The 26,780-nt window shown below is 58.0% G+C and overlaps 1 protein-coding gene across 1 annotated transcript in view; it reads left to right on the top strand.

Annotated features, from left to right (window-relative positions):
- Positions 1–26,780, top strand: part of ITPR2 (inositol 1,4,5-trisphosphate receptor type 2) — a 342,793-nt gene that overhangs the window by 216,395 nt on the left and 99,618 nt on the right. Inside the window, exons 38-43 of the mRNA XM_056134649.1 lie at positions 13,461–13,569; positions 14,910–15,097; positions 18,612–18,795; positions 19,877–20,133; positions 23,156–23,356; positions 25,810–25,920. Coding sequence (XP_055990624.1) covers positions 13,461–13,569; positions 14,910–15,097; positions 18,612–18,795; positions 19,877–20,133; positions 23,156–23,356; positions 25,810–25,920 — 1,050 coding nt within the window. The remainder of the gene's footprint in view (positions 1–13,460; positions 13,570–14,909; positions 15,098–18,611; positions 18,796–19,876; positions 20,134–23,155; positions 23,357–25,809; positions 25,921–26,780) is intronic.

Below are 26,780 nucleotides of genomic sequence, written 5' to 3'. Positions count from 1 at the left end.
CCTCTCCCCCGTCCCCTTCCTGTCTCTTTTTCCTTCTCTCACATTTGAAAAATCTGAGTTATAATTTTCTTTCTTTTTTTTTTTTTTTTGGCCCGAGAGTGGATCCTAGTGAGGGATTCAGTGCATAATTCTTCCATAGCTGGTGAAACAGTGAAGAGTGGAAGAGGGTCTCGCAAGGCCTTGCGCGGACATTCTGTTATCTCCTCGGAACACAGTCTGAGGGAGGAGGCTGGGCCCGGGTACATGTGCCTGCTGGTGCCTCTGAGTGGCGCGAGGGCTGGGAGGGGCTGACGCTGTGCCCAGACTCGGCTGCTCCTTCTCCCTGGTGGCCTCCGTGAGACCACGTGTGTTCTAGGCTGAGCACCGGGAGAGGGTCACTGTGTGTGCACTTCCCAGTGTGTGTGTGTGTGTGTGTGTGTGTGTGTGTGCATGATGTGCACACATGTGGGTGGTGTGTGTGTGTGCATGTGTGTGTGCGTGTGTGTGCACGCGTGTGTGTCTGTGTGTGCATGTGTGTGCGTGTGTATGCGTGTATGTGTACCTGTGTGCGTGCATGTATGTGCGTGCATGCGTTTGTATGTGCATGTGTGTGCGTGCCTGTGTATGTGCATCTGTGTGTACATGTGTGTATGTGCATGTGTGCGTGTGTGTGCGTGTGTATGTGCATGTGTGTGTGCACGTGTGTGTGCACGCCTGTGTGTATGTGTGTGTACATGTGTGTATGTGCGTGTGTGTATGTGCATGTGTGTTCGCGTGTGTGTGCGTGTGTGTGTGTGTCCATCCGGAGGGCGGAGGGACTAGCTGGCCGGTGACGGTCAGGAGGTGGTCAGCGTGGGCCTGGGAGCTGGCGCTGGCTTGTTCGGTGACTGCCCAGTTTCCTGATGAGCTCATGCTCCGGGCCTGACCTGCCCCAGGCAGAGGCGGACACGGGCTGACGCCCTGAGGACGGAACCGGCCCAGACCCGGAGCCCCTTCTGTCCAGCTGCCCCCCCCCCCCCCCCATGGCCACTCTGTGGCCGCCTGCTGTGCCGGCTCATCGCCGCAGGGCCATGTGGCCCTGCTCACAGCCTCTTTCTGTCCCCACCCTGGGCCCCCGTCCTCGGGGCCAGTGCAGAGGAAGGCGGGTGGGCCAGGCTGGCGGCTAGACCCTTGGGGTCTGTCCCCAGGGGCTTGTCTCCTGTGCTCCCCTTCCCCTGCCTCAGGGGCCAGGTGTCTCCCTTGATTTGATTCTCAGTTGGGGGGGGCAGGAGGGAAATGCCCCAGGCCTGGGGACCCCCAGGCACGGCCCCTCCAGTCGCTTTAGCGTTAGAGCTAGTCCCTGTGCGGTCCTTGGAGGGGGCAGCAAGGGCCGCGTGTGTGCAGAGGAGGCTTGACGTGGGGGAGGGGTGCAGGGCGGGAGGGGCAGCAGGTGGGCACCCCTGGCGCTGGGAGAGCAGAGAGGGAGGGCGGGGCGGGCGGGGTGAGCACATGGGCCCCCCGCGCCCGCCCCCACAGCTGCTGGCCGCCCTGCCCCGGCATCCAGCATGCCTGCACATGTGTTAAGCGGTTGCTCCCACACGTGGGGGTGGGGTGGGGGTTGTTTCTATGTATCCAGGCCCAGTTGGGAAGAGAAAGATCAATTTCACAATATGGCTTTTTTTAGGTGATCTGGAAAAAAAAAAGACAAGAATCTGATTAGGCACGATTTTCGGTGAGGAAATCATCATGGGAAGGGCGGGCTGGGGAGGATTTGGAAACGACCCGGGGGGAGTGGGTGGGCCGAGGCCCCTCCCCAGGGGCCGGCACGCACCAGGCTTCACTCCCGGGTGCCTGCCTCGTCTGCTTGAGGGGCTCGGAGGGGAGGCAGCATGCAGGGCTGGGGTTCTCTCCCTCCCAGGGTCGGCATGCGGCTCAGACCCAGACCGTCCGGGGAGGGGCGGGTAGCGACCCTGCCTGGGACCATGGCAAGGAAAGTTCCTCGGCCAGTGGGAAGCCTGCAGGCCCGACCCCCACCCAGCCCAGGCTCAGTTCCATGTCCCAAAGCCAGAGGGACCAGAGGGACCAGCCAAGGGCGCTTCTCCACGAGGGTCGTTCCCTTGACTTCCCCCTCCCAAGCTTCTCGCAAACGTCACCCACCTCGTCCACCCTCCGTCCTTGTGAAGGGCTCAGTTTCCAGGGTGTTGGGATGGGACTGCCCGGAGGTTCCCACCCACGTCCTAGGAGCACCTAGGGATGCTGGGGCCCAGCTGGGAGTTGGCGCTGGGATGCAGGCCTCTCCCGGAGAGCCACGGCCCTTTGGCCCCCGGGCGGCGAGCACCCTGCCCGCTGCCCGCCCTCCTGCTCCCCGGACGTGGGGGCCCTGCCCGCCTGCCGGGGGGTGGAGAAGCGCCGTGGGTGTGCAGGGAGCAGGTGTGTGGAACGGCGCCTTCCCGCACGGGGTCCCCGCAGCCCCCGCCCGCCTGGGGGTGGCCTGGCGCTCGGGCCGCATCTGGAAGATGGGCAGCCTGACCCGCGCTGGGCTGCAGTGGGCGGGGCGGCCTGCTGGTAATTACGGCCCGTTTATTTGGAGAGATCGGCAGATGACGGTGCCGCATTAATCAATCTCAGCTGGAGCCTTCAAGAGGCTTCGCTTCCTAGAAAAGCGAAATATTTTTAAAACTCCTGAGGCTCGCCGTGGACCAGATGATTTCAGACGCTTTTTGTGTTGGTCCCTTTCCCCTGCTGGGTGAACGCGAAGGCCCGGAGTCCCTGGAAAGCAGCCCCCGGGCCCAAAGACGGGGCAGCGTGCCAGCTCCTGCCCTCGGGCTGAGGCTGGCCTTGAGACCCCGGTGTCACCCGCACGCCCAGTGCTCTCTCTCCAGGGGGTCCCCGGTTGGCACACTCTCAATGCAGCCAAGTGTGTGACCTCCATCGTCACGGTCACTGCAGCAACCCAGGAGAGGAAACGTGGAGAACAGACCCTCATTGTGGTGATTCTGGAACCGTACCCCAGCACGCTCGGGGTTTACTCCTGCATCAGTGCTCAGGGATCACTTCTGGCGGGGCTCGGGGAAGTCATACGTGCTGCTGGGGACCGAACCCAGGTTGGTCGCCCGCAAGGCAAGTGTCCTGTCTGCCGTCCAGTCTCTCCGGCCCCAGACTGAAGTTTTAAAATGTTGTTGCCCTCACCATCACGACCCGCCTCCGATGCCTCCAGAAAAGTCTTAACCACTTAGCAACAGCGTTAATTCTAGCCTCTTTCCTGGGGAAGATCATCACCGCGTTTTTTCGCGGCTGTACTTTGAGGAGGATCGTTTTCATGACGCTGGGTGTAATTTTTAGTCTCTCCACCTCAGGCAGTGTGAGGTATCCATGGAAACCGGCCAGCCTGTCCTCGGTGCCCTGGCGGGCTTCCCGCTCAGGCCAGCGAGAACGGCCCCACTCCCGGCTCCCCGCCCCCGCCCCCCACGCCGGGTGCCCTGAGCGGCCACAGGCTCCTCGTGGGCCAGGGCGAGCTCGTGTTCCGTTGGCGGTTTGGGCCTCTCAGCATCTCACTGACAGATGTAACGGCCCGGGCACGCCCCATCACGACCCATCTGTTGCAAAGACGTGTTCCAAGGCAGGGACTTGGGCAAGTGGCGGTTCAGCGGCCGAGGGGGGGGGACAGCTGGACCGTGACATCGTTTTCTGTAAGGCGTGCTTTTTTTTTTTTAATTTTTTATTTTAATGAATCATCGTGAGATACAGTTACAGGCTTACAAACTTTCGTGATTATGTTTCAGTCAAACAATGTTCGAGTACCCATCCCTCCACCACCCATGTTCCCAGTGTCCCTCCCGTCACCTCCACCCCTTCCCACCCCCTGCCTCTGTGGCAGGCACATTTCCCCCCCCCCCACCTCTCTCTCTCTCTCTCTCTCTCTCCTCTTGGGTGTTATGGTTTGCAATATAGGCAAGTAAGCAGTTACCCTGTTCGGTCCATACTCTTTCAGCATGCCTCTCCCATCCCGAGCGATCCTTCCAACCATCACTGACTCAGTGGTCTCTTCTCCACCAGCCTTTTCCCCAGTACATAAAATCGGCTCCCAAGCCGTGGGCTCACCCTCCTGGCCTGTATCTCTACTATTTACTATAGGCGTGTTTATTTATTTATTTTAAAATTTTTATTAGTGAGACACCATGAGGTACAGTTGTGGACTTACAAGTTTTCGTGCTTGGGTTTCAGTTATACAATAATCGAGTACCCATCCCTCCACCAGTGTCCATTTCCCACCACCACGGATCCCAGTATCCCTCCCTCCCCCCATGCCTCCCATCCCACCCTGCCTCTGTGGCAGGGCATTCCCCTTTGTTCTCTCTCCCCTCTTGGGTGCTGCGGTTTGCAAAAGAGGCATTGAGTGTATAGGCGTGTTTTAACGTCATCTGAAGAGTGAGTCTTGTTGACCAATCTAGCAGGTGTCATTTATCTTTTCCACGGATCTTGGTCCGGCCCCAGGACTCACTCCGTGTTCATCAGTGCTCTCACAGACTCACCACCAGCACCCGTGGCTCCCGTGCGAGCACTTTCATCCCCCAGAAGGAACCTCGTTCCCATTAGCAGCCACTGCCTGGCGCCGCCCAGCTCCGAGGGCTGCTCTGCCCGAGTCTCCCCCCGTTCACTCCCTCCCGACATCCCCCCAGATGCCGTCAGCACCCTCCCCCGCCCCTCGGGCCCCACCTCGCTTCCGTTTCCACCTGGCAAGGTTCCCGAGGCTCCTTCGTGTTGGGGCGTGTGTCCGTATCCTGTTCTCCTTTTATTGCTGAGTAAGTTTCTATTTTATGGGCCCACCCACAGTTTGCTTCTCCATTTATCACCCCATCGTGTGCCTTGGGTGGTTTGAACTTGGCTGCCTCTGATGAAAGATGTTGCCGTGAACATTCACACATGAGTTCCGGGCCAGGTGTGCGTTTGGGTTCCTCGTGCGCAGGGCCTGTAGGAGGGAACTGCGCACGGCCTGTAGGAAGGGCAGTGATGGGAACTACACAGGGCCTGTAGGAGGGAACTGCACATGGCCTTATGGAAGGGCAGCAATGGGAGCTGCACCTGGCCTGTAGGAGGGAACTGCACACGGCCTGTAGGAAGGGCAGCGATGGGAACTGCACATGGCCTTGTGGAAGGGCAGCAATGGGAACTACACACGGCCTGTAGGAGGAAACTGTGCATGGCCTGTAGGAGGGAACTGCACATGGCCTGTAGGAAGGGCAGCGATGGGAACTGCACATGGCCTGTAGGAAGGAACTGCGCATGGCCTGTAGGAGGGAACTGCACACGGCTTGTAGGAAGGGCAGCGAAGGGAACTGCTCAGGGCTTAGCAACCGCCAGTTTTCTAGACCCATCGCAGCTTTCTCTCTTACAGCCAGCAGTTAGAAGCTTCCGGTTCCCTCCTGCCTCCGGCGCACACTCACTGTCTTTACTGTCTGAGCGCAGGCCTCAGGGGAGACACTGTCTTTAAGGAAGGCCGTCTCCTATTGTCTGTACTTCATGAATGGGTTTATCCAGGACTCCTTTCTTGCCACTCTTGATGCCTAAGCTCTGTTGGGCCTCCTCTCGCTGTCACGGTGTCCTTGTCCCTACCAAATCAGAGTCAGGCCCAACCCAGGTAATATGGCAGCGAAAATTAGAAGGGACTTGGGGCATCATGTAGAACACAGAGCGATGGAAAGAGGAGATGCAGTTTGTGGGTAATTTGGGGATACGATGAACCCTCCTTCTCCCTGCTGCCTGGTGTTGTTTTTGTCACTGTTCCAGGGGTCACCACCCTGCAGTGACCCGAGGGTCCCCTTGGTGTGTTTGGGGTAGAATCACTGTCCTCCTGGCTGGCCGATGGCGATGGACCAACAGAGGAACTGCAGGCTGGCTGGTAATTGGTGGCCATTTATTCGACTCTCAAAACATTTGTCATAGGGAAATCATGACGGGCTGGAGGAGTGACACTCATGGGTGTGGGTGAACATTGTCATAAACAGTGAACAGATGGAAAGCCTCCCCCGCCCCCCTTCGGGGGAAGCCCTTCCAGGAGACTTCCTCAAGGACACAGTCATCTGAGGGCTCAGCACTCTAGATCCCTGCTAGAAGATCTGCCCAGATGTGGGACTCCATCTCAGGGCGTATTGCTTTCTCCTTTCCTTAGCTAGTAATCCATTTGAACAGTCATCTTAAATTTACTTCTTCATAATATTTCTAGTCATTCTGTGGGCTGGAGCCGTAGCACAGCAGGTAGAGCGTTGGCCTTTTACCTGGCCAAACTGGGTTCGATTTTTCTGCCCCTCTCGGAGAGCCTGGCAAGCTACCAAGAGTACCCAACCTGCATGGCAGAGCCTGGCAAGCTCCCTGTGGCGTATTCGATATGCCAAAACCAGTAACAACAAGTCTCACAATGGAGACGTTACTGGTGCCCGCTCGAGCAAATCGATGAACAATGGGAGGACAGTGCTACAGTCATTTTGTATGGACACAGAGAAATGTCAAGCTTAAAGGTTGGCTCTTCGTGGGGACATCTCGCTGTAGACCCCAGACCTCAGTCCTCAGGCCAGGTTCGTCTTTCCTAACCCCAGCAGGGTCCTTATTTGGTCTCTTGTTTTTGGGGGGCATGTCAGTTTGTTCCACGACGGTGCTCTTATTATTCTTCTTATGGCCTTAGCCTGTCCCTCCTCAGTGCCAGGGGAGCTTACAGCTTGCCCTGGGTCCATCCTTGTCCCTCACTGTTTCTTAGAAACTGATGTTTCTTAGTTCCTAACACCTTTTTGGGGGTGTTAGGGAGTAAGGGCAACTGAGGCTTAAGTCGAGTAAATGTGGCAGATGCCCAGAAGTAAATATTATTTGGAGTCAGTTAACTCCCATGTCACAAAAGCATAGCGCGAACTGTCTTCCTGGGTCTATACTACAGGGACGTTGCACTAAAATAAACTATACTAAGAACATAAAGGAAAGGGAAAAGCAATATTTCACCTCCGTATCAAAATCCAGAGCCCTCAGGAGAATTTGACGGTACAAGTGACAGGGTCTGATTTGGGGACATAAGTGACTAACAGTGAGGGGAAGCAGAGCACAGAGGAGAGGTTAAAGATAAACACCGAGGATTGGGAGTGCCCAGGAGCACTGTGGTGGGAGTCACTCAATAAGCTTGGGTCCCTGCTGGGGTGGGGAGAGGGAGAAAGGACAACCCAAAGTCAAACCTAAATGCTTGGAACTGTTTTCCAACAGTATCACACCTTTATTTTATTTTTCTCTTTGGGTCACACCCAGAGATGCACAGGGGTCACTCCTAGCTCTGCACTCAGGAATTACCCCTGGCGGTGCCCGGGGGACCATAGGGGATGCTGGGAATCGAACCCGAGTCAGCCGCGTGCAAGGCAAACGCCCTACCCATTGTGCTATCACTCCAGCCCCACAGACCGTTTTATACTGCCGGGAAGACAGGAGTCAGGCGAGACCAGGTGCCCGGGCGCTGAGCTGGTCTGTGCCGTGGGACAGCCTGTCACCTCCTTCCACAGGCCTCCTCAGCCTTGGGGGTGGGGTGGGGGGATGGTCCACGCGAGAGAAGGGGCCACAGGGCACTGGCCTCGGCTTGGTGGGACCCCGAGATGTTAGGATGCGTGGGGAAGCATGTGTTGGCAAAGTGGGCAACCTCAGAGGAGGCGGGGATCAGCTCCCGCAGTGTCCATGCAAGGACATCCAGCACCCAGGGGTGCACGGGGTGGTGGGTGCACACGGGGTCAGTCTCCTGGGCCGGGTGGGTGGGCTGCCCCTCTCTTCTCTGCAGCTCCTGGATGCAGCTGGCTCTGGACTCCAGCCAGGGTCAGTGGCGACCCTTCCTTATTTCTCTGTTTGACCTTTGGCTGGGGAGTGGACTCTGGGGTCCCCCAGTCCCAGTGGTGGTTGTCTGTGGTTGAATGCCATAGCCCAGGGATGGCCCAGTCTGCCCTGCAGCGCTGCCTCCCTCTGCACCCGGCGGTTCCCAGGGGAGCCGGTGGTGGCCGGGGCCGAACCAGGCAAGACTTGCACCCGAACCTTGGACTCTCTCTCCAGCCCTGTTTGCCTTGTTTTATTTTATTTTTATCTGGTGTGTGTGTGGGGGGGGGGTCATACAGGGCTGTAATTAGGGCTTCCCCTTGGTTCTGTCCTCTCTGTCTCTCCCCCCTTCTATCTCTCCAGCTCCTCCATTTCTTTTCTTTTTAATGGTCCAACATTATAACATTGTGTAAGTCTGGGTGTGTGTCCCTGAGAGTCGGTGCTGTAGGAGTGACATTGCAGCCGGTCCCATCCTTCCGGCTACCACTGTGGCTCCGAGTCTCTTCCCACCAGGACTATTTGCCCCCTCAGACACGGCCATCCGCCAGCCTGTGAGAATCAGGTACCCAGCCCCCGTGAGCAGCTCTGCACCGCTTGGCATGCGGTTCCCGGAGAAGGCGACCTCCTCGGAGACTGCAGTGCACCCAGAGCTCCCCAGAGGGTGGGGACTTGGGGTTTCCAGTCTGTCGGAGCTGAGACCTCTGTTTCCCTCAGTCATAATTTTGAAGGTGCTTTGAAATATCGATGAATATTCAATTTCTAGTTCCCACCAACTCGGAAACACTGTCTCTGAGTTTTTCACCGAAAAATTTTTTTGGAAATGATGGTTAACACATACAACATGAGCTAATAGTGGATAATCATATATTTTAAAGGAGGCCAAAAATAAATATGCCAGAGAGGGCGGCCACTCCATTTCCACGGAACATGAGCTGGAAACTGGGCTTCCTCTATCGCCGAGTTGGCCGGTTTCTGAGGACAGGTGCCTCCTGTCGCCTCCGCGTGTGTGGGCGTCATTTTTTGTGAGAATGCTGACACATGGAGCGAGTTGGCTTTGACACGATCTGCTGCCAAGTGAATGCTGTTCTTTCGTTTTTCATTTATCTCTCGCAAACAAAAAGAAAACACACGCTGTGTCGGGCTGGGGCCGAATGTGGTCCGGCCCCGGCTTTCTTCATGGCGTACAATGCCACAGACTGTCGCCGTGCGAGTCCTTCTCAGAGAAGCGCCGTTTCCCGTCAAGGAAGCACGGCAGTGATGGCTAGCGTTTGTTAAGGGTTAGGGAGCCTAAGCGTTTCATATCTAATTCCAGTTCTTAAAATGGCCCTGCGGTGGGAACTCTTGCCCAGAGGTAGGGATTGTGAATCTCTGAGCACTGAAATAAAATTGTATTTGAGACAGAGAAGGGCGCCTGGGGCAGTGCACCCTCCGGGCCCCTCCTGGCACGGCTTTGGCATTCGGGCACCCCTGTGGGGGTACCTTTGAGTCACTTCCCTGATGGGTAAGATTCTCAAGACTGTAAGGCTCATCACGCAGAACACAGATGCAAGCGGTTGATATCGTCCATGCCTGTCCCATGCATTAAATACTCTACCTTTGCATGCAGGGAAGGATCAGAAATCGGGCTTGCTGTGCTTGACAGGTCCAGGGCTCTGCGCTCAGGCCTGACGTCCTGGCCATGGTAGGGGCTCACGGGCTGTGCTGGGCACAGAGGGGCAACAGGAAGGTGAAGGGAGGGATGGAGAGTGTGGCTCTGCCCCCATGCTCGCCTTGCTCTCCCCCTAGGCAGCACCTGACTGCACCGTACCGGGGTCCGTCCTTCCTGAAGAGGGTGGAAGCGTCTCAGGCCCCACAGCACAGGCTCTCCCCTTGTCCAGCAGGGAAAACTCCCGCGGCATACCCACTGTCCTGCAGGGCTGGCTGCATTCTCTCTCCTAGTCCACCCCCTCGTCCCCTCGTCCCACTCCTTGTCCCATCCCTCAGGGACACAAAGTCTGTGGAAGCTCTGATGTTATCCCCTGCAGTTCCGTCCCTGGCCCTGGCTGGACGTGTTCCTGCTTGCCCGCTGGCATCTTGGTCCCGCTGTCTCCAGGGACGAGGCAGGGTCCAGCCGGCTTTTGTGGCCCCGACGGGGATGTGCAGCGGTCACGCGTGGCTCAGTGCAGCCTGCCCGGCTGTAAGTGAGGTCCAGGGGCTGACCTGTGGTGGGAATCTTTGGTTTCGCTTCTGCTAGGATGAAGACTTTCCACTCCTTTCCTGCTCTTTCCCTCCCCACTCGACTCTTTGTCATTTTTATTTTTTTAAGTAGTTCTTTGTTAGTTTTTGGCATGCAGCTGACGGAGTTCATTCCCCAGCTCCAGTATGGTTTTCTGAATCCCAGCAGGAGTGAGCCCTGAGCACAGAGCTAGGAGTGAGCCCTGAGTACCACCGGGTGTAGCCTCCAAATCCCCAGATAAAAATAAATAAAAATAAAGCGTGTGTAGCTTGCAATTTCCATGACCTTTTGAATTCCCAGCCTGGGACGACGTTTTCTAGGATTCTGGGAGTGGAGTCAGGTTCTGATGACCTCTTGTGTTTATCATCCTGGTGGGGAAAAAGATCAGTCTGTTGGTTTTTCCCCAGGAAAAGGAAGGCAGGCATCTAGCGAGGGCCCTCCGGGCACCCACCCTGCAGCCAGCCGTGCTCCTCATGAGGAAACACGGCATTTCTGTGGACAGAAGAGGCATCTCTGGCCCTGGCATTTTCCCATGATTCTTTCTGTGCAGGGCAGGTGATGGTTTCCGTGCTAGCTATGGGTCTGGGGGTGCAGGCACGGCTGGACGTGAGCTCTCGGCTTGCCTTCTCTGGCTGCAGAAGGGCTTTTTCTGGGGCTGTTTGGTCCTGGCTTCAGACAGTGCCTTTCTGTACCCTGGACTGCATCGCCCGTGAACATCTGGGCTGTGTCTGTGAGGATGGGAACTTGCTGTGTCTGTGGCCTAGAGCTGGCCGGGATGTTGGAAAGACCCCAAAGGACGTTACTTGCTCCCTGGCCTGACCTGGCAGGGCTGCTGTCACCGGGTGCCCAGGGAGGAGTCCACGGCGGATGTGGGGTGTGAGAGCAGACCTCCAGCTTCTCCTGGACGTCCTCCCCATCCCAGAACGACCGATCCCGCCCCTCCTCCCCCCTCCTCATCCCCGCCCCCCCCCTTCCCCCCCCCCTCCCCGGCACGTTACTCCTCACACAGTTACTCACCACTTGGCTCTACAAATGCTTCACTCCAGCTGGCAGAGTTTGTGGGAAGGGTCCCCGTCCAAGCAGCCACGTGGAATCCACCCCAGACGCAGCAGGACCCCCCGAGACAAGTGGGGACCCCAGCCCGGCCCCCTCAGCCTCCCCTGGTCAGAAGTTGATGCTGACCCCAGAAGCCAGCTCTTTGAACCCTGTGCTGTGGCCCCTTGGCGCATCCATTCTGAGTGGGCAGTCAGAGACCCGGGCCAGCCATGGGCTGTCGGGACTGGCCGTGTGTCTTTGCTGGCAGCCAGGGAGGTGCAGCCATGGTGGGGGGGAGGGCGTTTTCCCCACTGTAGTTGGGGGGTCCGACGTGCCGGTTTGCTCACTCACAAGTATATTATAGTGTTGTGGCCTGCTCCGTAGCAGGCGAAATTTGGATTTTTCAGGTGGTTTATTATCTGTTATTTTTGCCTTTTTTCTCGGGATGCTAGCAATGATTTCATGTTTGTGGGGGCGTTCGGTGCAGAATAGGAGTGTCCAAAGAGCATTTTGTCTGTATGGTCTGGCCCGTGTGAGTGCCAAGGGGGTAAGGCTGGTCTCCCCGGCACAGCCTCCGGGGCCGAGGTGGGCAGGGGGCGGTGGGAGGTGCCATGCGCAGTCCTCTGTCTAATGGGGGCGGAGAGGCAGGGGCGCGCGGGGCCCCTCCATCTGGTCTGTGAAGAGCACGGTTTGGGGGACCCTCTCCTTTCTGTGCATTCTGGGTATGGCAGGAAAGGCAGACGCCCCTGGGCACGGGCAGGAGGGCAGCAAATAAAACCTGGTTTATTCCCGGAAACACTCGCTTCCCAGACTATCCCTGGGCCCAGCTGTGGGGTCCCGGGGATCCCTGGCACCCCAGGGCTCTGGGGATGCCAGAATGAACATCTGTTGGTTTGCTTTTGGTGTTTATGGACCTGATAGGCACCCGGGACCCGGTCAGTCCCCAAGTCTGGGGTGAGTGCCACAGAAGGGCGGGGACTGATTGACCACGACATTGGCTCGCCCCACGGCCGCCACTGCCCAACCCGGCTCTGCCCATAGCACAAGGGGCATGTTGGGAGACGACCGTGGGGAGAGGCCGTTTTCTCGCTGGCCTCCCAGCACATGTGCGAGCGTCTCTTCCGTGTGCTTTGGGGAGATGCAGCTGCTGGCTCTTTGCCGGTGTTTTGGGAGCCCACCCGGGCTCTGGCTAGGGACGATAAAATTGGGGCGAAGATTCTGTCTCGGACCCCTGGAGAAGCGGGGGAGGTACCTCACTCAGATGGAAGGACTTTCCAGGCGATGCTGGCCTGGGAGACCACGCAGGGCGGGGCTCAGGGTGCCTGGCAGTGTGCGTGGCTGGTGGAGGTTGCGGGCGTGGGTGGCCGCGTCTGTCTCGCTGTCTTTTTTTCCCTTTTCTTTTCTTTTCTTTTCTTTCCCTTCCCTTCCTTTCCCTTCCCTTCCCTTCCCTTCCCTTCCCTTCCCTTCCCTTCCCTTCCCTTCCTCCCTCCCTCCCTCCCTCCCTCCCTCCCTCCCTCCTTTCTTTCTTTCTTTCTTTCTTTCTTTCTTTCTTTCTTTTATTGAATCACTGTGAGATACAGTTACAAGCTCTCATGTTTGAGTTTCAGCCATGCAATGATCGAACACCCATCCCTCCACCAGTGCACATGCCCCACCACCAATGTCCCCAGCATCCCTCCCTTTCCCACCCTCTCCCTGCCTCCATGGCAGACAATTTCTCCCCCCTCCTCTCTCCTTTGGGGCATCATGGCTTGCAGTGCTGATACTGAGAGGCTCTCTCGTTTGGTCTTTAGTCCACCCTCAACACACATCTCCCATCCCGAGCGATCCCTCCGACCATCATTGACTCAGTGGTCCCTTCTCCATCCCAGCTGCCTTCTCCCCCAGCCCCTGTGGCTGTTGCCTTAAGGAGCACGACGGCCTCACGCGTTGGCCTTTGATGCCATCGGACACGTACGGCATCGCAGCATTTCTGGCACATTCCACTGAAAGTACCTCAGCTTCTCCTTGACCTTGGAGAGAAGTCAAATCACGAGTACGGCGTGGGGAAGGGGGTGTTCGGGCCCCTCCCCGTGTGCACAGGGGCTGCTCTCCACAGGGACCGTGTGGTACCAGGGACCAGACCCTCGTGTCGGGGGGCACGTGGGTCTGCTGAGCTCTCTCTGATCCTGCGTTTGCAAATGTTTGTCTCAACGTATGTGGAACTTCAAGCTGATTTCTAGGGTGATAGTCCAGGCTAGAGCACAGGCCTGGCTTGGGGGCCGGCTCCGGCTCCATCCGTGATCCGTGAGCCCTGAGCAACACGGTGTGACCCCTGACGAGATCAGTTCATTCCCCGAGAGGTGTTTCATGTCTCTTGTCTGCTGACACCTGCCCCGCTTATTGGGTAACGCACCAGTAACGCCGCTTCTCCTCCCCATAGGGAACCACGTTGAGAAAAATCCTCCTGAACCGATACTTCAAAGGCGACCATGGAGCGGGGGCGGGCAGCACCCTCTCGGGGACCTACCCGAAGCCTGCGCCCGGAGGAGGTAAGTGCCGCTCCCCTGCCCGGTCGCTGCCACCCGCTGTCCCTTCAGCAGAGGGCACGGCTCTGCAGTCACTCGCGAACATAATTCAAACCTGTGTACGTTTCCACGTTCGCCCAATAGCAGGTTTGAAAGTGGGAATTGGTTTTTGCCTTTTGGCCTTGGCAGGAGAGTTCAAATGAATGTCTCATTAATCTGTGAACGGAAAGCATGAAGCTCGTGTTCAGAGGCTGTTTTCCTGCAGACCTTTGGCTTGGGGGGTGCTCAGGAGGTCTCGGGGGCCCGTCTGGTTGGTTGTCGAGTAAACCAGCCTGGCAGTTTGCTGAGACCTGCTCAGACCCCACAGCGCCAGAGACCCCCAGGCCCACAGTGATGTTGGGGTCCCTGGGGTGCCGGGGAGCCTGCTTGGGTGGGCCATGCGCAAGGAACACACAGTATGCCCTGTGCCGCCTCTCTGGCCCAAGACTATTTTTTTTTTTAATTTTAACAAATCACCATGAGATGCAGTTACAGACTTACAAACTTTTGTGATTACGTTCCATTCAAACAATGTTCAGGTACCCATCCCTCCACCAGTGCCCATTCTCCACCAGCAATGTTCCCAGGATCCCTCCCCGCACCCCCCACCCCCCGTCCCTGTGGCAGACACAGTTCCTCCCTTTTGGGTGTTATGGTTTGGATACAGGTATGGTGCGGCTATCATTTTTGGTCTATAGTCTACAGTAATCTCTCTCAATGTCAATGGTCTAAATGCACCAATTAAGAGAGACTGTCACTGTCCTCCCATTGTTCATCGATTTGCTCCAGTGGGCCCAGTAACGTCACCATTGTGACACAGGTTACTGTGTTTGGCATATTGGATACGTCGCGGGGTGCTTGCCAGGCTTTGCTGTGCGGGCAAGATACTCTCGGTAGCTTGCCGGGCTCTCTTGAGAGGGGTGGAAGAATCGAACCTGGGTCGGCCGGGTTCGCTGCGTGCAAGGCAAAACACCCTACCTGCTGTGCTATCGCTCCAACCCATTAAGAGACACAGAGTAGCAAAATGGCCTAGAAAACTGGGCCCTAGACTTTTTTTAACAAGTACTATTCTGGTGGGAGATTTACACCCAGCAGGGCTCAGTTCCTCTGACTCTGTGCTCGGGCGGGACTCTGGGGACCGTTTGTGCTCATGGGATGGGACCCAGGTCCCTGCCCGCCCCTCCCCACTCTCCACGGCCCCTGGATGTTTTGGGGACCAGCTCTGTTCCAGCTCGCTTTGTCGGGGCCAAGCCCCCCGTGTGGGGAGACGGGGTCCACCGTCCCGCCTGTGGGTGGGCTCACGCTCCCGCCCTCCCCCCGCCCAGGGAGCTTCTCCGGCCCGGACTCGGACAAGGCGGGCACCTCCATGTCGGACATCCAGTGCCTGCTGGACAGGGAGGGGGCCTCGGAGCTGGTCATCGATGTCATCGTGAGCACCAAGAATGATCGCATCTTCTCGGAGGGCATCCTGCTGGGCATTGCACTGCTGGAGGGCGGCAACACACAGACGCAGGTATGGATGTCCCGGGCTGCCCCCCTGGCCAGGCCTTCCGGGGGCTGTGGGGGACGCAGGCTCATTCCCTGCAGTGAGATGCAGCCCTGTAGGGCCAGCCTCTCTCGGCTAGTTGGGGGCTCCCAGAGACCCCCTCACCCCCCCACACACCCCAGCCAGCCCCGCATGTCCCCAGAGATGCCCCCTCCCCCTCTGGCCAGCCCTGCGTGGTGTCTCTCACACACGGGTCAGAGTGTGGCATCCTGGTGCCCGCCCTGTGGCCCCGTCTCCCAGTGCTCTTGGCCCTGCCCCTCGGGGTAGCCAGACCCCTGCCAGATGGCCCTAGGTCCCTCTCCCGGGGGCCCCTGTCTCTGGGAGCCGCCCCCTGCCCATTAGGGTTCACCCGCATAGGGGACATGATGGCCCCTCCTTGGACGTCCAGCCCCTGCCTTCCTGCTGAAGGCTAACAGAAGCCCCCGAGTTCGCGTGGGGCTGGGTTCCCTGCCGGCCAGGACTTCCCCTCCCCTCCGGCGATCCCAGCCCAGCAGTGGTCACTCAAGCCACCCGCTGCCTCTCAGGCCCTCGTGCCTGCTCTGAGGACTCACTCGGGAGCTTCTCTTGGAAGCCTCTTCCCGCTTCGTGTCGCTGCCCAAGGGGTCCAGCGGGTGTCCAGCTGGTGTCTCGGGGGTGCTTCCTCAGGGCGTGGTCTGTGCCTGCCTGCCGGGCTCCCGGGCGCCCCTAACTCTGGTCCCTGCCCTCCCTGCCTGTCACCCGCCCGTGCCCTGCCCTTGATCCCCCTCCCGTGTCGGACCTTCGGTGTCTTAGAGTGGCAGCAGATACTGCCGAGTCAGTGGTGCTGCATTATTTCGGGAGGAGAAACGTGTCTCCCTTCCCACGGGGGCGTGGCCTGCAGTGCCCACCTCACCGGAGTGCTCTGCCTGCAGGCTCTCTTCCCGCGCGTCCCCAAGGTCAGGCCAGGTCAGCTCCAAGGGGCCACACGTCCCCGCTCCAGTCTGAACCCCCCGCTCCCCCTCACCTCACCTCCCCGGATCCTGGTCCTTGTTTTCTCCCTTGTTAATGGTCGTGACACCCCTGCGACGGCCACATGCAGACAGACACATGTTTTCCTGCCTCAGTTTCCCGTCCTGCCCACCTGCTAACAGGCTCTGTCCCGTGGATGTCCGCTCTCCTCTTGCATCCTGCGTCGTTCCTTCTGTCCAGAATCTTCTTCCCGAGAAAGCGGCTCTCTGGGGGATATTGAGGGCGCGTGCCGTGATGGTGTGTGCTACATCCTGCCTTCTCAGCGCCAGGCAGTGTTTCTGGTGCTTCCCATCCACTCACTCGATCCGCCCTTTCGCCCAGAGAGGTGCTGATCAGAGCTGCCCCCACACAGAGCTCAGCTGAGCAGGACTGAACCCCCAACTGGGCTCCGGGACTGCGCTCTTGACCCGGGCACTGTCTCCTTCCGGATGGCGCCTCCCCCCCCCCCCCCCGCCCTCCTGGACCCCTCCCTGGCTCTCTGAGCCTCCCTGCGGCCACCCCACTTTCCTTCTTGTCCCCTCCCCATGCCTCACCTCCCTTCTGTGTTCCATGACGGCCATCTGCTCTTGTCCTCCTATCTCTGCTGAGGACGGTTGCGGAGTAAAACCTGTGTGTTGAGTAGAGGAAGCCTCACCCTGTGTGCGTCATACACACACACACACACACACACACATACACACACACACACGAACATGCTTTTGATCTTTGGTAGGATCACACCATTCAGCTCTCGAGAGCCCAGGGCTTAGCAGGGCATCATTTGTTTAAATAATCTGCTATTTTGTGCTGGAGAAGTGATCATTATTACTGCTGGACGCCGCTCATCAAATCACCCCCTGGCAGTGCCACTTCACGCCTGCCTGTTCTCGGTGAATGACAAACCTGGTAGGGTCACACGGCCCCCACGACCTCCCGTGCCCAGCCTGGTGCTCCTTGTCCCTTCTTAGCCCATCACGTCGGCAATATCCGGCTCCCCTGTGAGCGTGGCTGGTGGGGGGGGGGGCGGTGCACAGATGCTGGGGCAGCCGCGTGTCCCCCGAATTCTCAGCAGCAGCCGGCCTGTTGCTATGGTTACCACAGTGCGGCTGGCGTGCTGGAGGGGGGCTGCCTGCCCTCTGCTCGGGGGCGTCCCCGTAGGCGTGAAGCCTGTCTGAGTCAGGCCTCCCTCACAGAGCAGGGGGCGTCCCGGGGTCCCTGGGGCCCCCCGGGCATGGCTGCAGGAAGCACATCTCGGGCTGCTGCCCTGTGGGTCGGACCGCTCCTCCCAGCCCGGGGAGCGTTACTCCTTCCCACTCCGTCTCTCTCGGCCTCCCCCACACCCCCAGTCTCCCTGCTCGCTGCAATTAGCGCCTCTTGTCATGCTGGGGTTGTGTCTGTCCCCCGGTTTTCCCGTCCATGACTTGGAGCTTCTGCCGCCACTGAAAGCGTCATCTGCCCCCAAGCAGGGCTCCTCCCAGGAGCTGCCCGCAGGAAGCAGGAGGGCGGGGGCCTTTGGGGTTCAGCCCGGCCTTGATCTCAGGGGGAGCCTTTGGTGCCGACTCCTTCCTCCAAGGTTCCTCACTCCGGGGCGGCTTGACCCGGATCCCACTCGGGGCCCAGCAGCTCGTGAACTCAGAGCCTGTTTATTGGTGCCTCTGAGTGGGCTGCCATGGTAACACACTGGGATTGAGATGAAGGGAAAATCACTCCGACTAGTAGCGCTCCGTTGGTCCGGGGAGATCATGAAATTCTTTTTGTCTGTTGTGGGGTCACACTCGGTGATGCTCAGGGGCTAACCCTGGCGCTGTCTTCAGCAGTCACTCCTGGCGGTGCTTGGGAGACCATATGGGATGCTGGGAATGGAACCCAAGTTAGGCCCTCGCTGCTGTACCATCTCTCCAGCCCCGATCATGGAATTCTTGACTGCCTCTGCTCTGGGGTTCACGGAGTGTGTGTGTGTGTGTGTGTGTGTGTGTGTGTGTGTGTGTGTGTGTGTTTGTGTGTGGTCTCATGCACAGGTGGGCTTCATCTTACTTGGTGTGTGTGTGTGTGTGTGTGTGTGTGTGTGGACTCACGCACAGGAGGTGGGCTTCATCTTGGTGTGTGTGTGTGTGTGTGTGTGTGTGTGTGTGTGTGTGTTCAATCTCTAAGGCCATAGAACCCGGCACAAAGTAGGCAATCAACACAATTTGTTTCGAATTGATCCAAGACCTTATGGTAATGTACAACTTTTGCAGTGCCCTTGTTAAAAAAAAAAATTTAAATCACCCCTAAGGGTGAACTAAGTAGCATGTGGAAACAGGTTGGATTTTTTTGTGGAAACTGCTAAGCAAATACAAAGTTTTATTAGTATCCATTAAAGAGAACAGGAGACTGGCAGAAACTGTCAATGTATGAAATAATAATGGGAAGCACCTAAAGGTGCTTTTCTCCCTAATGCTTACTTGTATTTCCAGTGTAAAAACACTGCTTTGCTCCCCCGGGAACTGAGTTCTCAAAGCGTCTTTTCTTGCAGTATTCTTTCTACCAGCAGCTGCACGAGCAAAAAAAGTCAGAAAAATTCTTCAAAGTTCTCTATGACCGAATGAAGGCGGCTCAGAAAGAGATCAGATCCACAGTGACGGTGAGCACCGCAGACCTGGGCAGCAAGAGGACGGACGACGACAGTGAGCGGCTGATGCCTGGCCCACGGATGCGAGGTACAGGCCCCCAGGACTGCGGGGACAGGGACGGGAGGGCGGGTGTAGGCCTCTCCCTCTCTCCCTCTCTCTCTCTCTCTCTCTCTCTCTCTCTCTCTCTCTCCCCCCTCTTCCTCTCTGTCTTCCTCCCTCTGTCTCCCTCTCTCCCTCTCCCACCCCCTCTCTGCTCCCTCCTGAAGTGATTATGGCCTTGGGTTGCCCTTGAAGCAGCTCTGAGCAGACTCCGGGGCCAGGCGAGAGTGACCCCAGTTCTATCCCTGCTGCACCCTGTGGCCCCCGAGCACTGTTGAGTGCAGCCCTGAGTGTCCTGGTTGGCCCTTGGCACCTCAGTGCCCACACATCACTGCATCTCTGGGCTTTGTGGGCACTGAGGCCCCGGAGGGCTGGCCGTATCCCCAGCAGGAGCCCTGGGCTTCCAGACCCCACATGAGAGGCCCCCCGAAAGGAAAAACAAGCTACTGGTGTCATGGCTCGGGGATACCCTGGTAGCACGTGGAAAGTCTCTGTTCCCGGGCCTGGGACGCTTCATGCAGCCACAGGCTTCGAGGGCAGAGTGGGCCGCATCAGGCCCAAGGAAGGGTTTCCTGGGGGTGTTCAGGATTGCAGGGTTGTCTCCAGGTAAGGGTCACCCCGAAACTCTGCTGTCCCGAGGCCTCCAGGGTCCCTGCCTCCCACACGCCAACGCACATCTTTCCTGCCAGCAGAGGCACACTGCCCGCTCCGCTGGGGCCCAGTCCACTGTGGCCCAGCCCGTATGCCCCATCCACAGTGGCCCTATCCACTATGGCCTGGCCCGTATGGCCCTGTCCACTATGGCCCAGCCCATATGCCCTGTCCACTGCAGCAGGCCTGTATGACCCTGTCCACAATGACCCGGCCCATATGCCCCGTTCACTGTGTTCCTGTCCACTATGGCCCAGCCCACATGCCCTGTCCAGCACATTCCCGCCCTGCGAGTCCCAGGTCGGGCCTCTCTTGTTTGCGACCCCTCTAGGCGGGGGAGGGGTGGCCCCGTCCTGCTGTCCCCGGGGAGGGACAGACACGCAGGGGACCGATGGCCAGCCCGCTCTGCTTCTTCCAGGGCGGGACACGTGCCCGGCGCTGAAGGAGGGCATGAAGGGGCAGCTGAGCGAGGCCTCGTCGGCCACCTCCAGAGCCTACTGCGCCTACCGGCGGGACCTGGACCCCGAGCTGGACCTGGGGGGCGCGGGCGCGGACGGGGGCGGCGCCGAAGAGCGGTCCTCCGAGGAGGCCAGCATGAGCCCGGCCATCGCCGTCATGCGGCCCATCCTGCGCTTCCTGCAGCTGCTGTGCGAGAACCACAACCGAGAGCTGCAGGTGTGGGGGCGGGGCGGGGTGGGCACAGGTGTGGGGAGGGGCTGGGCGGCACAGGTGCATGGGGGAGGGGCAGGGCAGGTGCAGGGGGCGGGGCGGGTCATCGCAGGTGCAGGGGGGAGGGGTGTGGCACGCACAGGTGGGGGAGGGGCGTGAGGGGGAGCAGGTGGGGGGGCGGGGTCGGGCGTGGCGGGTGGGGGTGCACAGGTGCCCCCCCGGGCTGGCACAGGTGCCTGAGCAGGCGAGATGGGGCGGGCGCAGGTGCGTGGGAAGGTGTGGGGGAGGGGCGGGGCCGGGCGGGCTCAGGTGCCTGATGGGGAAGGGGCGCGAGGGGGCGGGTGCAGGTTGCTGGGCCAGGCGCAGGTGTGAGAGGCCCGTTCCCGCCCAAGCCCGGGCGGTTGTGCGCAGCGAGCACTCAGGCTGGAGCCCGTCCCTGTGGCGTGTCGGGCAGCCGAGGCCAAGGGAGCCCGCTGGTGCCCACAGCTCTCTGCGGGGAGGCGCCCCCAGACCCGGCTCCCCTGCCACAGCCCCTGGTGCCCTGTGGTGCTGTCCAGCCCCGCTGGGACCTTCACCCTGCCCTCCCCGCCCGGCTGCTGCAGAGTCTTCAAGATAGGTTCCCTGGCCTGGCCGTGGCATTTGCAGTGTCCCCATATCCCGTCCCCCTGGGTCCGTGTTCCTGTTTGTGACTCGAGGTCCCGGGACTTTAGGCCCACCTTCTACTGCTTGCACACCCAGTCTATTCCCCTGGGGTCAGCGGCCTCATTGGAGGGGAGTGGGTCTGTGCTGGCCTGAAGAAACCCTCCACTCTGTGCCCCGTCTGCCCATAAGAACACCCCCCCCAACAGGGCAAGTCCTGCGTGCTGCCGGCCGGTGATGCCCGGCGATGCAAGGGCCGACTCCTGCGTTGCCGTTCCCTGCCCCCACTCATCCTCCCAGGAGAGGGACTGTCCACTGTGGCCCTGACCACAGCTGCAGGCTACAGCATCTGGCTCCTGTGCACTCTGGTGAGGGGCTGCCCTGCTCCCAGGGAGTGGGCGCTAGGGGAGGCTCCAGGCCACGGCTCCCAGACCTGCCCACCCTGACTGGGGGCACCGTGGGCAACCGTGTGCAGGCAGAGGCCAGGGTGGGCCTGAGCCCAGCCCATCTGCTTGCTCCAACTCCCTCTCTGCATTCGGGGAACCCGCGCCCTGGGGAGCGTCTGATGGAGCACCTCACCCCCGGCCCATGGCGCCCAGCACTGTGGAGCAGGGGGTTTGGTTTTGGTAAGAGTCAAGGGTGGGATTAGCCACAGGAGTTAAAGTGTGGAAGGAACCTGAGGCCACCGCTGGCTGAAAGGAGAAGCAGAAGGTGGGACCGGGTCCAGAGGGGCTCCAGGTGCGAAGTGAAATAGGTCAGCAGGACAGGTGGACGCTGCCTCCCCTGCCCAGAGGGACTTGCAGTAGCCAGAGTCACAGACAGGAAGTGGCCTGTCATTTCCTGAGCTAGGAGGGAGGAGGACCTCGAGAGTAGCTAATGGTGTCGTGGCCCTGTCTGACAGGCTGGTAGCAGCTCTGTCTGTGATGGGGACAGAGCGTGTGGCAGGAGCGATTCATGTCCCCTAACTGTCTGCCCGGAAGCAGCTAAAACAGGAAGTTTCCTATTACGTAGATTTGGACTCACGCCGTTATCAAATGGATCATGATAAGAACAGTGGACAGTGGGGAGGAGGCTCCGGGAGGGAATAAACTCAAATTACGTGAAAGAAATGAACCAAATAGGTCATGGACCCACGAGACAGGCGAGCTTCCGCCTATGCGGCCCGCGACTTGCCGGCCACTGCAGGGGAGGCTGTTGCCATTGGTAGCAGTTTCTCCCAGAAATGTGCGTGGAGACACAGACCCACGCATGGACGTTATTTTTCTGAGCGGCACAGGCTGTTCCTCAGTTTCCCACTCACCCGGCACCATGCCTGTTGCTGATGAAGGGCTGCCCCTCTTCTGTCCGCCCAGACTGAACCCCCGTTTCACAGTCGCATCACCGTCCGGGGGTGGGGGGTGTGCTCTCATCCCTAAACCCGGCCCTGTCATCATGGTTTCCCGGGGACCGGCATGAGTTGTTTGGAAGGAGACAATTATTCTACTATGTTAGCTGAAAGTTTGGTTTGTTTGGGGGTCACACCTGGTGCTACTTGCTCCTGGCTCTGCACTCAGGACTTACTCCTGGAAGTGCTCGGGGGACCTTATGGGATGCTGGAGATCGAACCCAGGTTGGCTGCGTGCACGGCAAGCACCCTCCCTGCTGTCCTATCGCTCCGGCCCCAATTAACGGAACATTTTGATAGGTGCTTCCAACTGGGCTTCAGAACTGTTCCATCCCGGGCCATTTGCAGGGACCTGTCTAGAGAATTGTTTAGTTGGAAACTTCATTGCTTCTTTCCCTCCCGAGAACCCTCCATTCTCCTTTTCCTTACCCGTTTCCCCCACACCATCGTATTTGCCATCTCTCTACAATTTTAAGAGAATGGAATTGTAATGAACCCTGTGGGTGAATATCGAGAATATTGGGCGGAGCGATAGCACAGCGGTAGAGCGTTTGCCTTGCATGCAGTCAGCCCGGCAGAGCCGGGTTCGATTCCTCTGCCTCTCTTGGAGAGCCCAGCAAGGTACTGAGAGTATCTCGCCCACACAGCAAAGCTTGTGTATTCAGTATGCCAAACACAGTAACAACAAGTCTCAAAAAAAAAAATGGAGACGTTATTGGGCCCGCTCGAGCAAATCAATAAACAACAGGAGGACAGTGTTTGTTTTTGTTTGTTATTGATGCCGAAGTAACACAGAGCAAAACCGCCGTCCTGCGTCTGTGCCCCGACGCTGGGAGCAGTGCCCCGATGTGGACGCCTTCCATAAAATGCAGTCCCCTTCTGCCTGGCCACTGGGGAGCTTCCCAAGTTGGAGAAGCAACCGACCAAGGGCTGAGAACCATGGAAAAGCAAGGAGACGTGCCTTGTGTCGTCCCTAAGGTCTCTCTCTTCATTTTCTCGCCCCAGAATTTCTTGAGGAATCAGAACAACAAGACCAACTACAACCTGGTGTGTGAGACGCTGCAGTTCCTGGACTGCATCTGTGGGAGCACGACGGGGGGCCTAGGACTGTTGGGGCTCTACATCAACGAGAAGAACGTGGCGCTGGTCAACCAGACCCTGGAGAGCCTCACTGAGTACTGCCAGGGCCCGTGCCACGAGAACCAGGTGAGCAGCACAGCACGCCTCTGGCCCAGCGCCCGGGACTGAGGGGCGGAGGGTCAGGGGGCAGGCCCGGCCTCTGAGGATGCGACGTCTCTGTCCTTCCCCTGCATGACACTGCCGGGCATCGTTCTTCCCTGCCAAATGCAGGCATTCGGTCTCCCAGTGAGAGGAAGCCCCCCTGGAGAGCTCTCCTCCCCCACCCAGCCGGTGCTCAGCTCTGTGCCCAGTTTTCCCCTGCCCACCTGCAGGGGTCTCAGGAGAGAGGCACTGTTGCCACCAGGATGGAAGTTGGGAGGGCAGTCGTCAAGGGGGACTGACGTCCAGGGTCTGAGACAAGCCCGGAGAGGAGAGGCCTTCCCGGAACTTGGCGCTTCCGGGAAAGGAGTGCTCGGACCGCAGGTGGGGTGCTTGGCCACAGCTGATCCAGGTTCAATCCCTGGCAGACTGTAGAGTCCCCAAGCATCCCCAGGAGTCAGCCCTGAGCACAGAGCAAGCCTGGAGCACTGCTGCGGGTGGGCAAACAGGATGAAATAGGACGAATAGGATCAAATAAAGTGGGATGCTGTTGCGTCTGTGTAAACAGCCTTTGGACCACGTCGCGTTTTCCAGAGCAAGGTGTCATCAGCTCTCCCTTCCAGAATGTTTGGGTTAACTCCATTTCCTTGGCTATCCAGGCCACCATGGGGACAGCGACAGAATCCCGAGTAAGGGAAGGGACCCCCCCTAACCCCCAGGGGGTTTTTAGTTCACTGTTCCCCTCCACACACAGCTGATGGGATGGCTGTCCCAGGCACAGACCCAGCCAGGAAGGAGTTTCCCCAACATTTCCGGAATCATTTTAAAGCAGCGTGAGACTAAGCGTCAGTGTTTACATCGAGAAAAAGAAATGTGGAAAAAAGAAATTGCCAGTCACATGACATAGACAGGCATCTGTGATGCGTGTGCATACACATGGATGTGAAAGCACACATATATGCTCATACACATGCATACGTAGGCACTGGAATGAGAACACAGAATTACATAAATGACCCTGGGGTGAGCACTTCTCTCCCCCGTAATACACAGTGAAGGGCTGGTGGATTGTGCTTTGCTTTCCTTGCCTTCTGTTTCATTCCGTCTCCTTGGGCAGTGACCGGAGGGGGCAGCTGTTGGTGAAACTGGGTCTTGACAGTGCTTGGTCCTAGGTCAGCTCTAGGGGAGGACACGGGACACGCGGCTGACAGTCCCTGGGGCAGCTCAGACTCGGATGGACAGAAACTGGGGGCAGATGACCCGCGGTGGCCCGCCTGCAAACCCATCCTCCCCAGCTTTGGCGGACAAGCCTCAGGGAAGACAGCAGAGAGATGAGAGGAGGTGTCAGTGCCGGGGAGCCACGGACCCCTGGCAGGCAGGGAGAGGAAGCCCCTTCTGGAAAGGGCCAGCCCCCTCCCGGGTCCCTCGGTCCCTGGCCTCTTCTCCCTATGGCTCACGTCCCTGTCAGCCTTTCAAACCCCTGGGTGCTGATGCATCACATGGACAGCCACAAATTACACCTGCACGGGACCCTTCCTGGTTCTCCAGTTCTCTGGCATGAGTTCAGCCTGGCAACTGAGCCCAGCAGACGGCAGGGGTCAAGTGCATGATGCATTTCTCTCCTGGGATGTTTCATAAAATGCTCCCATCAAGACTCCGGGAGTCAGGGCTGGAGCGATAGCACAGTGGGGAGGGCGTTTGCCTTGCACGTGGCCGACCGGAGTTCGATTATTCCCAGCATCCTATATGGTCCCCCGAGCACCGCCAGGAGTAATTCCTGAGTGCAGAGCCAGAAGTAACCCCTGAGCATCGCCGGGTGTGACCCAAAAAGAAAAAAAAAGACTTTGGGAATCCCCTGTTTCCCCAACCATGGTGCTAGATAGCGTGTCCCCCAAACCTGACAGGTGCCTGGGTGTGTCCCATCAGCTGTCCCCAGCACACCCCCTCGCGTCACTGGTCACTTGGGTGGAATAGTTAGTGGGGCACTCAAGCGTTTTGTGTGCTTCCAGAGCAGGGCAGCAGGGCACACACCTTTCGGCGTGCTCGCCGACCTAAGACAGCAGGTCATAGAATTATCCCTGGAATTAACTGCTTTGTTGGGAAGCATTTAAAATGTATCGACTGAGAGAGTATTTAACTTAACCAGCATTCTTTGAAATTCTGTAAAAAACGATTTATTCGCCATGACCCTGGCTTCACAGCCTCTCTCTGTGTTCTGCACAGTTAGCCTCGTAATCAATACGAATCAATTCATAGAGTTTGGGCAAAAGAGTGAGTCAAAGATAAACCTTTGACTTCTCTTCGATTTGCTCTCCAAGTCGAATCCTAATTATTATATTTTTCAGGTCCCAAAGCTGAGGTCATTCTAGCTCGTGTCTCCTGATTTCTAATGTCCGTGTTTAGCTAAAGAGAATGTTTTCTGACAAACATTTGTTTTGCAGACGTGTATTGCTACTCATGAATCGAACGGAATTGATATCATCATTGCTTTGATTCTCAATGACATAAATCCTCTGGGTAAATACCGCATGGACCTGGTGCTCCAACTCAAGGTAGAGTAAATCAGAGCTCGGAGGGAAGGGGCACTTTCTCTGTCAGACCCTCTTCACCATGGTCCCTGTCAGTCTTCACATCAGAGGCCAGATGGTCTCTTGTTTCCCACTGATGCACGAGCAGCCGGGGTCGATGAAAGCCGGTGTCCTGTCAAAGCTCCCTGCGCCGGGGATGGAACTCACTGGGCGAGTGTGTCCCAAGCCCTCTTAGGAGGCCCAGGGTTCGGTGCCCAGCACTGCAGAAAAACACAAAAGAAAAACCTAGCTAAAATGTCAAATCAGCAGTGTTGAGGTCATGCTCGGTTGGAAGTACTTTATTGGAAGTTCTTTCAAGTACGCATTTTGTTCCAATGCTTTTGTTTTTATTTTATAGTTTTCATTACAGAGAGAGCAAAAGGTGTCGAGCGGTCTCTGCCCCACGTTTTTTTTAATTCCTCTTCACTCCGCGATTCTGTCTAGCCACTTGGAATTAATGAGACTCCGGAATGGCAGGGCAGGCGGAGTGGCCACTTTATGGCTCTCTTCTCCCTGAAGTTGTGTTTCTTTTTACATTACAATCTTTCCCCGAAATATTAGAAGCCATTTCACACTTCCTGTGAGAAGCTGCTTTGACTTAAGTCATGCCCAGACCTCCCTGCTGTTCCCTTCACCACTGCTCAAGAGCTCGGGGCCATCCAGGAGAGTATCTGCAATGTCGTGTCCAAATGCAAATGGACAAGTGACCGAACACCGTAAGCCATAAAGGTTCCTAATATGCGGGATCTTAATGGGCAGTCAAGGTGATTACGGGACTGTTGAGTGTTGAGGATAAACATCAAATCATGCTAAAAGCAACTTTGTTGTAAAGACCAGTCCCCAGT

The sequence above is a fragment of the Sorex fumeus genome, unplaced genomic scaffold (assembly GCF_029834395.1).
Source record: "Sorex fumeus unplaced genomic scaffold, SorFum_2.1 ptg000100l, whole genome shotgun sequence".
NCBI lineage: Eukaryota > Metazoa > Chordata > Mammalia > Eulipotyphla > Soricidae > Sorex > Sorex fumeus.
The sequence above is the reverse complement of the archived record's forward strand: the minus strand, read 5'-3'. Positions and strand labels throughout refer to the sequence as shown.